Source organism: Neopelma chrysocephalum, unplaced genomic scaffold (assembly GCF_003984885.1).
Source record: "Neopelma chrysocephalum unplaced genomic scaffold, ASM398488v2 Primary Assembly neopelma1_25, whole genome shotgun sequence".
Lineage (NCBI taxonomy): Eukaryota > Metazoa > Chordata > Aves > Passeriformes > Pipridae > Neopelma > Neopelma chrysocephalum.
The window spans coordinates 25610853-25623041 of record NW_020897694.1 but is presented as its reverse complement, the minus strand read 5'-3'; the positions used below and the strand labels follow the sequence as shown (position 1 = coordinate 25623041).

Sequence of the window (12189 nt, the reverse complement as noted above, 5' to 3'; positions counted from 1 at the left end):
GCATTGTAGGGAGTAACCTGCATGTCAGCTACTAAGAATCTAACTGGATCTGAGACTAACAGAGCAAATGCCTTCTTTAAGCAGCAAGATGGAGAGCCTGGATTTGATCAGAGACTGAGAAACACTCAGACCAGTTAGATTTTTCCTTTGTGAGGGTGGAGGGGTTGGAGGGGTATGAAAGGCAACTGCTCCAGAAGAAATAGTTCAACATGATTATCTTCTGACCTCCAAATCATTTTCAAAAAAAGAAATTGTATTCCTGAAGTTAACACCCCCCCCCCCACAACTAAAACACAAAACACCACTGCGTGACTGGCCTTCAGCAGAATTATTACAGTAGAAGGGGGTCAAATTCTGAACCTGGATATAGAAGACTACTACTAGGAAAACCCATTAATACATCAAGTCCTTTTGGCAGTAGAAAGCAACCCACACATTGAAAACATACCTTCTTAAAAACAGTATGTACAAGTAGCACTATATAAATAAGGACTGCTATCACATAGTTAAAAAAAAATACACACATTCAGGATTCTGTATCATTAAATACAGAGGTGGGTGAATAAAAACCAGATTTTTTTTTCCCCACTCTTTCATAAATTCTTGAGAAAATGGTATAAAACCGAAACATTTTGTATTCACTGTTCTGTTCTAACAAAATCAAGGAGTTTCTAAAACTTGTAAATGAAATTAAAAACATGGTAAGGAAAATTCAAAAGAAAATGAATTCTTGAAAGACTTCGTTTTACGCATTTCTAGATAGGTCTAATAAAGTTCATGGCTTTTTCAAAAGAGAAAAGCATTCCAATTATTTGCACATTTACAAAATGTTTCAAGTAACATTTTGTACATCAGTTAAAAAGATGTCATAGAAGTGCTGGAAACTGCAACCAGATCTAATCAGATTAAGTAGGTTGATCAGTCCTGCCTTATTCTTCAAACAGTAAAATATATTAGAATTAAGAGGGCAAATAATTCAAACATTCTCCTACCCAAACTTGCTCATCAGTCAGCAAGCACGCATATAGGGCCAGCAGTGATCTCTGTGGCTATTTCTTGAAAATGCCTTTTCTTGCAATTAAACAGAAAACCAGGACCAAAGCTCTTCTTCACAACATTCAAGCACTTTAGTTCAGCGTCCTTATCCAATTCATTTCCAGTTCAAATTAAACTGTAGTTGAGTTGAAACTCGCATGAGAATCTCAAACACTATTAATCTTTTAGTTAAGTTGGCTACCTGTTACCCCGAATAATAATGGGAAGTCCCCAAACTATTCTGTAAAGTAAGAGCTGTATTTTATTTTACCCCAGACCACTACCCTATGCTATTACATTCTAATATCTTAAAAATGCTCCAATGTCTGCCTCATTACCCTGACTTCTGCAGAAGATAATATTTTTAAAGTTGTTAAAGCGCTATCTACAAGACAAAAGTGGTATTTCAAAACAAGCTAATCAACTCCAAATACGCACACTTCTTTTTTTTTGTCCTTCACCTGATCTTTCATCTACTCTAGGGCTAATCAAGACAAGAATTAAAATATTGTCACCATTGCATTTTTAAAGAGTACAGCATCAACTAATTGAATGAGTCCCATGACTTAATGTTGAGAAAGGATAACATGCTCATAACACACCTTTAATTCTCTTGTCTAGACTAGGATTTAAGACAACAAAGTGCATCCAACTCATTGACAAAGAAAGTGTTCGAGTTGCACTCATCATTGTAAACTGTACCTAAATTATAGTGTTTGCCTTAGTGCAGCAAAAACTGAATACTAGTCCTGTACTGGAAACCTCTGGAACACAAAACAAGAACAAAACAAAACAAACCCAAAACAAAAAACAGAGCAGCAGGAAGTTAGTGAACAAGAGAACATACAGAAGCAGATAGCTATAGCTCTTGTTACCTTAACAATCACGTAAATCTTTGTACAAGTCACTACGTGCCAGGATAATTTAGCACTGTAGACCCAATTGCTTCCCTATTCTCTCTCAAAACGTTATCACACACCACCTACACAATTTACACGGAAGAAAAAAAAAAGTTTGAGCAACACTTGCAATATTTCAGAAATTAAATAACCAGTAATCCCAGGTTAAAAAATAAAAACCTGACAGTCAATTATTAAGAAGAAAACTAGAAAAGGGATGGATTTAATAATTTTTTGGGGGACATCCACCCACTCAGATATTCCACATTTTCATCCAAAAACTTTCAATAGCCAAAGAATGTCTATTTTTGAAATTTCAGTCTAAAAAGTATCCCTGCTAACAAGAGTTTTAACTAAACATAATATTACCCAGAATGTTTTATATTTGACCAAACAACTAAATTTGCTTCTATCCACACACTATCCAACAGAATAATTATTTTGAAATAAAAGATGAAAGTTACTCCCAACTGTGTTAGCTATAAAAAACAGTATTTAAAGAATTACTGTCCTCTAAGCAAGACAGAAATTCAAAAGCAAACCCAGAAATTCTAATGAGCAACGATTTTGTAAAATAAAATTTTCCAAATATTCATTGAAAAAATCTATGCCAAAACAACTTAACGAAGAGCAAGATAGAACACATTCAACTCCAAGCATTAATGCTATATTATTGAACTAAGCTATGAAAGCCATTAAAGTCACTGTTATATCTGGTCTTTAACACATTAAATAGCATTTTTACAACACAGGCACAATCAAGCAATACTGCACAACCAAAAACATATTTAAGAAGTCTTGCCACATACTGTTCTACTATTTGACAATTGCAACTATCCATATTTATTCACACAACTCTACAACAACATAAGCTACGGCAGCAATTAAGACCCAAAACCAGAATTTGATGCAAAATAATACAGGCATCATTAAAAAAAAAAAAGCTATACTCTAAACTAGCACAATCTAAACTACACACACATACAAAAAGGAGCTTGCCTACCTGGCTTTTTCAATAAAAGTCCAAAGAACACCTAAAAAGCAGGAGGGGATAAAAAGATTTATTTTCAATGTCCACATATGGAAACTATCATGTCACTTTACCTTACAAAGAAAAATAAGTAAAACTTGGAAAGGAATACCTATACAATTATCTGGATGGAGGGGGGGTGGGGAACATGCAAAAAAAATCCCAACATATTAGAAGACTCTGGCTACAAGCATTGTCTCCAATTTTCATGGTTCCCACTGAAAAGAAACTCAAAGTAGTATGAATATTTCAGATTATCAAGAAAGCGAGAGTGGGAGAGTGTGTGGGGGGAAAGAGTCAAAAAAACTCTTCAAGTATGTAATTTAATTCAAATGCTACTACAGGAAACCATTAAAGGTTACATGTTCCAAAGATGCACAAGCACATTGAAATATCTAAGACTAAGCCAAGCATCTTTAAAATAACCTTCTATAGCTTAAAGTTGCACACTGTCAGAGACATTTTTAGAGGATTGTCCATATATGAATTGTAGAATGTATGTAGGAACCTATAATTTTATCTGATAGAATCAGTTCATTAATTTAAATTTAAAAGTAGATTCACCAAAAAAAAAAAAAAATCTAATCTCAATACAACACTTCTTTCTGTCTCTAGTTATTTTGAAAACACCAGAGCATAAATCTAAGTTGCATTCTTTCTATTACAGACACTTTCTAGGGCACAGTCTATGTATCAGTTCCCCAATAAGACACAAGAGGCGACCAGACAGCTGAAGGTTATACAGTCAATGAGGTACGATTGACTACGTGTGTTTACCACCTCTTTATGCGTGACTGATGCTTAAAATATTTGCATTTTGTTCTTATAAATCAATAAGGTTCTCACCTCAGAAACAGCCATTAATAGATGTCCCTTAAAAAAAAAAATAAAAAAGGGAGACCTGAAGAGCTTTTCTGTTATACTTAAATATTTTAACACCATGGCCAAAGTCTGCACCATGTCAGAATTTCGTCCAGTTTCCAGCATTTTCTCAGAAATATGTACAAGTGTTTGTTGAGATTTAAAATCTGTTAATCTGTTCTTCCAATGAAGTCCTAAATTTCATCTGATGGGTGCAAAAGAGTGGCTGGCAGCTTGGCCAAGCATCCTATGGAGAACTGGGCCATGGTTATTACCTTTTTCATGTAAAGATGAGTACTGTACTCAAAACAATACACTACATCGAGATTATTGCAAGAAAAAGAACACTTGCTTAAAAAGACTTCAGGATTGAAGTCTGCCCTTATTTCTACCACTTCCACACAGCTACCACCTATAAAAGTCCCTAGACATCTGTCAAGCTTTACATATAGTACATGACTGAAGAAATAGAATTTTTTAAGTTTCACTTCTACCGAACATTTCAGTGTTTCTTCCTGGAAGGCTGGAGCCATGTTTGTGGTTGAATGTGTTATAGCTGTGCCTATGAAGAATTCTCCAATCAGTTCTCAAAATTAGAAAATATTTTCTTAAAATAAAGATGCAAAATACATAGAATTTCAGAAAATTGGAAAATTCAACCTTGTTTAAAGAGGACTTAATGTTATTTGAATAAAAACCATTCTTAGTTTTCATACTACTAGGAAAGCAATATTTTCAACTAGAATTTTGAGCAATTTGTAATTTCAAGTATAGTCTTCCAGACTTAATCCCCATTAAGTCACTAAATACATCAATTACCACTGACTGAAGACGATGATTTCACAATTAATAAATTTCAATACTTTGAAATGTTTTAAATTACCACATCCCTAGACTGGGAGGCAGACTGTCATCCCGATAATAGACTCCACTGCCACAAAGAACATTCTCAACTCAAAGACATGTTTCTGTGATATTTCATAGCAATATACTTAGATAATTTAATCCGCATTTTCAGCCAATCTAAATAAATAAATTTTCTAGTCTTTGTCTTCAAGAGAAAAAGCAACAGATTAGTGAAAAGGGGTTTTTTTCACTACTTGAAATAAAATAGTATTTTTGAGAAATGATTTAAATAGGCTCTGTTAGTCTCTAAAACATGAACATGACAGTCCTGTCTTTAAAGCATTGGTCAGACATCTAGAGAAACTACTGAAAGTGAAGAACTCTGAGTTAACTTTGAGTTCTTTCTATTTCTATGCTCTAGTTTTCTTCTTAAATAGAAGTAATAATACTTCCCTATTTCATGGGGTTCAACTTAAAAAAAAAAAAAAGTAAATGCCTGTAGGACAAGCTGAGTAATTACATTATTGAAGGCTACACAAGCAACTGGAATAGATACCCAGTGAGGTTTGAATTTAGCTTTATAATAGAAAAACATTGCAAAGTCATATTCAAAATTAAAATTCAGCATCTGGCAAATATCAGCAGATTCTCTTCTGAAAGCTTTCTAATCACACAAGAGACAAACACAAAAATGTTAGAAGTTACCCAACTCCTTTTTCCACAAAAAAAAAAAACCAAACAAACCTTATACTGCTTAATCTGCATACTCACTACTTACTTCTGAACCTTGATATCTAACTAGGGTGTACCACTTCCAATCTGTTTCTTTTCACAGCTTCTGTTCTTCCTTCACTGCAGACCTTCACTGGCACAGGCCCACTCATCCAATTTAGCCTCGCTCTCACAAATAAAAGGTTTCTCCAGAAAACAGCTCATTCTGAAACTACAGGGAGTTCTGTCTGTAGTATAAACGAGACAGTTCTTTGCTGCCAAGCTTGTAAATCTAAGAAAGGTCCCAGAGCTGCAGCACCTACCAATGTACAGGTAACATACATTGTTTAGTACCTCACCAGGAGGCAGTAAAGCAGCAGTTGAATACAGAAAGTAAGTAGGCTTCAAAGCTACCACACAAAAATATTACGGTTATGTACACTCCATCTTCCCAGCAGCACAAACCCTCAGCATATGCAAGAATCAGAAGAAACAATGCTTAATGGACATATTTGGCACAAGAAGGGTCCAGAACCTGGTATTAGGTGCCTGAAATGGGGTTGGAACAATGCATTTCAGATAAGCACCCAATTGTACAGTGAATAAGACCTCCCAAATTGTTTGCTTAGCTATCATTGTTAGGGACAACAGCATCAAAGAAGCATGGAGGCACTCCCAAGTTCCTAAATCTGTACTTATATATATGAAGGTATATACTTATATGCATATACACCTTTGGCCTCATTCTGCACAACCCACCGACCTACATTAGGACACAATCTGTCTGTCCTCCTACCTTGTGATTACACTCCTTATCCAGCAAAACAAGGTATCCACAGCTTCACTCACCTAGGGCACCACCAGCTTCCTGTCCCCCCTATACTGACACTAAAGCACAAGTTCCAGACAAGCAGGGCCAGTTGCAGGCACTGCAAGAACAGCTGATTGCAGAAGTGATTGTTTTGTACAGCACAAGCTACTGCCAAGCCACTCCTTGGGTAGGTACTGCTCTAAGACACAGCATCTGCAGGAAGAAGAGCGGCAGCTGTGATTTTGCACCACTGTGATTCTTCATCCAATGGCAGCAGCACTCTGCGCAGTGGGAAACTCTGTCCCAGAGTACAGTGTGCACTTTTGAAATCTGTCCCTCCTCCTCATCTTCTGTCTAGGCAGAGCTGCTGGGGGTGCACCTATCCACTCAGAACTGACACGGCTCCCTTACTGATGGTTAAAGCACTCAGACTCGCTCTTAGAAAGATCTAGAGAAAAATGTTTTATTTACTTTGAAAAGAGGAATATTGTTTACATTTAAAACATTTCCCAGGAAAGAATTTTAATTACCTGTTTAAAAGCTATGGAGGCATCCTCCACTCTTGATAAAGCCGTGCACTACAACTGAAAGGGATGCAAGGCCTAGATACACCGTGCAAGGAAGCTCAACTTTATAGTTTTGCCATTAGGAGTGTTCTCTGCAAGCTGGGAGACCTGGATTTCAGACCTAAGCCTATTTATGGACTAATATTAAATAGCCATTTAATGAGAACAGAAATTATAGCGGCAAGAGTGATCTCAATCTCTTCTAACCACTACGCTTCAGAGCTAAGTGAAGGTCCACTTGCTTCCCCTCTTTCATTCATAAACATGTCATTCATTCCTCTAAAGTCACTCAGCTTCATCAGGTGGAGAAAAGGACTCGCTTAGCTTGGCTGGCCTGGTATGCGGTGGTTAGGGGAAGTAAAAGACTCAAGCGTGCATCTCTTAACCTGAAGAGGGACTTTCACCTGGCTTTTCTACTTCTTGGGAGAGTAATTAAAATTACTCTCTAATTATGTATTAACACAGGGATTCTTTCATCCAAAAATAAAACAAAATAGCAAGGACAACATGTAAAATGCAGAAATACCTACCAGTTAGAGACTTGGCCAATTGGTTTTCAAGTACAATGAAAGTTCAGAGATCTTTAGATCATGGGTTTGTATCAAGAATAGCATATAAGTTGTCATTTTCAGGTACATCTCATCGAAAATCCCTAAGTAAACAGGACTATGATTAGATGATTAGGACAATGGATTAAATGCATTTGTGCAACCGTAAATTACAGTTTGGGAGTCCTTGTACAAATACATATTTTATCTGTAAATACGCATTTTTCAAGTTTAACTGGTAAAAAGTATGCAAGCTTAAGTCTATAGCACAGTAGGTCTTTACACTGCCTGTGAACTTAACTTCCCAAACATAACACCACCACCACAACCCACAAATATAAGATAAGAGAAGTTAACAAGTAAAAATCTGGTATCCTTGCTGAAACTACATATTTTTAATACACCATACTCCTTTCAACTACAACTCAAGTAAAATTATCTGGATTTGCTAAAACTTTCAGGATTTCAGGGGCTCTTAAATTACGTTGCATAAGTGAAATTTAGGATTACAATGTTGCTCATATGTTTCACAAAGTAACTAACCAAAAGCCTAAAGCTGAAGTGTTGCAGTGAAAGAGTTGGCAGAAAGAAAATAAGAGCAGCATTTAGACCCGGTCTCATCAGTGCTGAGTCAATGTAACTATGGAAGTAAAACTTGCTTTCTATTCCGCTTCACCTATCTATAGCTTGTCAGCTGGGGTCTGAATGCAGATGCTCCACTGCAAGGTACAATGTAAGCTGCAAAAGCTACAGATACGTATTCAGAGACTAAATGAATTTATATTGCTGACTCAATATAGGAAAACCAAAAGCATTTATTAATGAATAAAGTCTACCCTAATACTTAAATAAAAAATGTTCTTCTGTAAGGTATGCGCAGTGTAAGGACAGCAACGATACTGAAAATGCATTTTTCAAAATGAATTCAAAAATAACTCCATTACATTGGTCTTTAGAAATCTCCTAACTGAAAAAGTTTGGACACACATTAAGAAATACCCACTACAAAAAAGTTGCAAGTCTTTAAAAATAGCAGTGCTTTGCTTCCTCCCTCCCCTTTCCCCTACTCACCCTCCTCCCCAATTTCAAAACACATCTTCCCCAGGCCTTGGTCTGGAATGGCAGTTTCTGTGAACAGACCATACCCGACCATACAATTAGCCATTATTATCATCATCATCATCCCCTTTTATGCTCTACTCTACATTAAGATGCAAATCCAACGGCTGTGGTCCAACGAAGTTATTTACAAGGGTTTCCCTTTCAGATGTCCAAGCCAAAGCTACAACCAGTTCTGCGATATAATTACAACCTCCCTCCACGGGCAATAACAGATCTCTGTCTGCGACGATCTGGCCAGCGGCATTTTCTCATCTATGCTATGGTTCAAACGGTTGCTATGATTTCAAATGGTGCATTTACCCTTATTTTAGCGCGATCGGCTGCATTTCAGCCGCCGACATCTGACTGATTGATATACATCTAAACAACGCAGCGATCAGAAAAACAAACTGGCAGTAGGCACCAGCGTTTCACCACCGTGGGTTTGCTCCTAATAGAGCGGCTGGCAACGAGACCGTGGGAAATTTAAGGGAAACACCAGCACACATGAGGCCTAAAGCTCATAGCCGGCACTTCCACCGAGAAAGAGGCTGGCGTCCTGCACTTTTAAGAGTGGGAAGTTCATGGAAATACCTATGCAGGTATGTGAACAGGCAGATCTCTTGTCTGCCGCACGAAAGCATCCAGGTACTCCCCTTACACATCGGCCACGGCACGTCCCCCAAGAAAGTGCACTCGAGGGCTGACCCGATACAACATTCGGGGAACTGCTTTTCCGCCCCCCGGTTCCAGCCTCTGCCCAGCTTCTCCGCCGCATGTCACAGGGGAGCACTCCGAACTCCCCGCACACGCGAATGGGGGGAGGGCAAACGGCGGAAGCCGCCGGAGCCCCGGCCCCTGCCCCCGCTCTGCCGCCCCCGGGCCGGCGCCCGCCCACGGGAAGCCCGGGGCTGCGGGCGCGGCACCGGAGGGGGTGGCGGGATGGGGGCTCGTCCTGCCGCCCGGGGGAAGGCAGGAGGGAGGCGGGCGAAGGAAGGCAGCCGCGGGGCAAGCACCTGAGCGGGCGTGGGCAGCCCCCAGGCCGGAGATCCGGGCACCGGGGCGGGGGAGGAGGGGACGGAGGGGGGGGCGGGCGGCCAGCAGGCCCCGGCGGGGCGGGCCGGGCCGCAGGTGGGCGTCGGGCGCGGCCGCCGGAGGAGCGGCCGCCGGGCAAGTCACCTCTTGACGCGGATGATCTGGTCGCGCATGGGTCGGATGTCCTGGAAGCTCTGCTGGTTGACCAGGCTGTAGACGAGGATGAAGCCCTGCCCGTTCTTGATGTAGAGGTCCCGCATGGAAGCGAACTGCTCGGTGCCCGCAGTGTCCAGGATCTCCAGGACGGAGGGGGAGGCGTCCACCTCGATCTCCTTGCGGTAGAAGTCCTCGATGGTGGGGTCGTACTTTTCGATGAAGGTGCCGGTCACGAACTGCACCGTGAGCGCCGACTTCCCCACCCCGCCCGAGCCCAGCACCACCACCTTGTACTCGCGCATCCTCCTGTCAGCGTGGACCGCCCGCCCGACCCGCACCTGCCGACGGCCCCTCCTCACCCCCCCGCCATCGGCCGCCCCGCCCTGTGCCCGCCGCCGCAGCCGCCTCCGCTCCGCTCCCCGCCCGGCGGATGCTCCCGGCCGCCGCGGCGGCTCCTGGGCGGCGCTGCCGGCGGCGGGGCCGCGTTCACGGGCTGCGGCGCGGCCGGGGTGGGGCGGCGGCCCCGCCTCCTCCTTCCCGTGTCGCCACGGCAACAGCCAACGGGGCGGGACGGGGGGAAGAAAGAGCGGGGAGGAGGAGAGGGGCGGGCACTGCCTCGTCACGTGGCGCGTGCCTCCCGTGCTCCCCCCGGGCGCGGTGGTCGCACGTGATGCCGGTGGCGCTGGTGCCGGTGCTGTCTGTGTCCTGTCCCTTCCCCTCCTGCCCCGTCCCTCGTCCGGCACTATCGCCCTGGAGACACGGCGACCCGCCCCCCGTGCTCGGCCCGGCTCCGCCGCCCCGCGGGCCTCTCCAACCGGGAAGGGCCAACCGGCGGTCACGCGCGGGGGCGGGACGAGCCAATGGCAGCGCGGGCTGGCGCTCCCACGGTTCCGTTTCCCTGTGTGCTGGGGGAGGGAGGCGGTTGCGGCGCGGTAAATTCGTGCAGTTTTCGACCTGGAGGCTCTCCGGACGTGCCCGCGGCCACCGTGTGAATCCTGCTCGTGGGTATAAAAGAAAATGGGATCCATAAAAACCACTGCAGCGATCCAGTGCGCCTTGGATCTTGTGGACGCACTGCGGTCGGCACGCTGGGCTGTGCCTGCAAGGGATGGCCAGAGGTGTTTGTTGCCAATGGGTGTCTGCCTTCTCGTCCCCTTCTGACAGAGAGAGGGGCACAGGAGAGGTGGTGGTACAGTTTGGGAAAAGCGCTCCATCAAAACAGTAAGGAAAATGAAAATGGTTGATGAGATGGCATTCACAGTTCCTCATGGGAACCAGTATCGCTCTGGAAAGATGCTCACACTTGTACGATTGTCTTTCTGTTATGAGACAGATCCTTAACCTTTCTTTTTTTATTGTTTTTTTTTTCCTCAAACATCACTGCTTGGAATGATTTGATACAGGGAGTAAAGACTTGTTTTCCATTAAAGGTTTAAGGGTCAGCCAGAGCAGTTAATCAGCTATTCAGATGCTTTCCGAAAGCTGTTGGAAAAGGAGCTCGCTCCTGGTGCTGCATTTCTGACTGTGCTGTTCTTCACTTTGTGCTGTCACATCTTCATCTGAAGTAAAGCCCATGGTGTTGGCCTGCTTTCCAGGCAAGTCTAGTTCTGCTTCCTTGTTGGCTTGTTTTCATGTTTCCAAATCTAACAGTGGCAAATATATTTCTGGCTTTTTGGAGCACATTTGACCTCTGTCCAAGTCTTTTGGTTAAATGCTTGCCATGTGCAGTATTTTAAGCTTTCCAATGTTTTGCTTGGGCATTCTGTTTGGCTTTTCTTCTGTCTATTTTTGATTTTTGATTATTTTTTTCTGAACTGCAAAGCTTTAAAACAAATATATGTTAGTAGGATGCCCATAACTTAGGTCTGTCTAGAAAAAAGAAGATTATTTGCTGGCTTCTTGCAGCAGTTAAAAAGCACCAAAGCAAAATGGAAAGCACACGTCTGAGTGATTTAAGTATATTCAGTACCAAGGAGGTACACAGAATTTGTACAGGACTGTCAGAATCCCTTTGTAAATGCTGCAGAGCCTGGCCAGTCTAGTCAGAATTGAGTAATAGTTTCAATGAATAATCTAATTTCTGTTGGTGACTCGAGACCTTCAAGTAATAGAAATGAGCCTACAAGAACATGTAATAGCACAAAATGCAAGATACTGCATGTATGGATTAATAACTATTTGTAGTGTAAGTCCAGGAATGCTCCATCAGAGTAACGGGAAAATACCTGGGTTTATTAGTCAACAGTGAAAGGAAGCTGCTAATTTAATGTGGTTGTGAAAAACAAATGTAACTGTGGTATCCATACAGTCAAGCTTCTGGATTACTGGTGAGACATTACTGTGTCCAGTTCTGATAAATCACGTCCAAGAAAGAGGAACTTGTACAGAAATACATCCGGGAGAGTTACTGGAAGTGAACAAAGCTTATCTACAAGAGTACACTGGGAGTATTTGTCTGATTAACCTAGGAAAAGCAAATGCAAGGGAGGGTTATGAGCAATCAGTAAGGCAGGGTGGAGTCAAGCTCAAGCGAGTAGCCATTTAAGCTAATGAACAACATTGATAGAAGAGCATGGATCTAAACTGATTA

The 12189-nt window shown here is 42.2% G+C and overlaps 1 protein-coding gene across 1 annotated transcript in view; it reads right to left on the bottom strand.

Annotated features, from left to right (window-relative positions):
• Positions 1-9996, bottom strand: part of RAP2A (RAP2A, member of RAS oncogene family) — a 33301-nt gene extending 23305 nt beyond the window's left edge. The window contains exon 1 of the mRNA XM_027674656.1: positions 9588-9996. Within this exon, the coding sequence (XP_027530457.1) occupies positions 9588-9901 (314 nt within the window). The 5' untranslated portion in view covers positions 9902-9996. The remainder of the gene's footprint in view (positions 1-9587) is intronic.
• Between the last annotated feature and the right edge of the window lie 2193 nt (positions 9997-12189).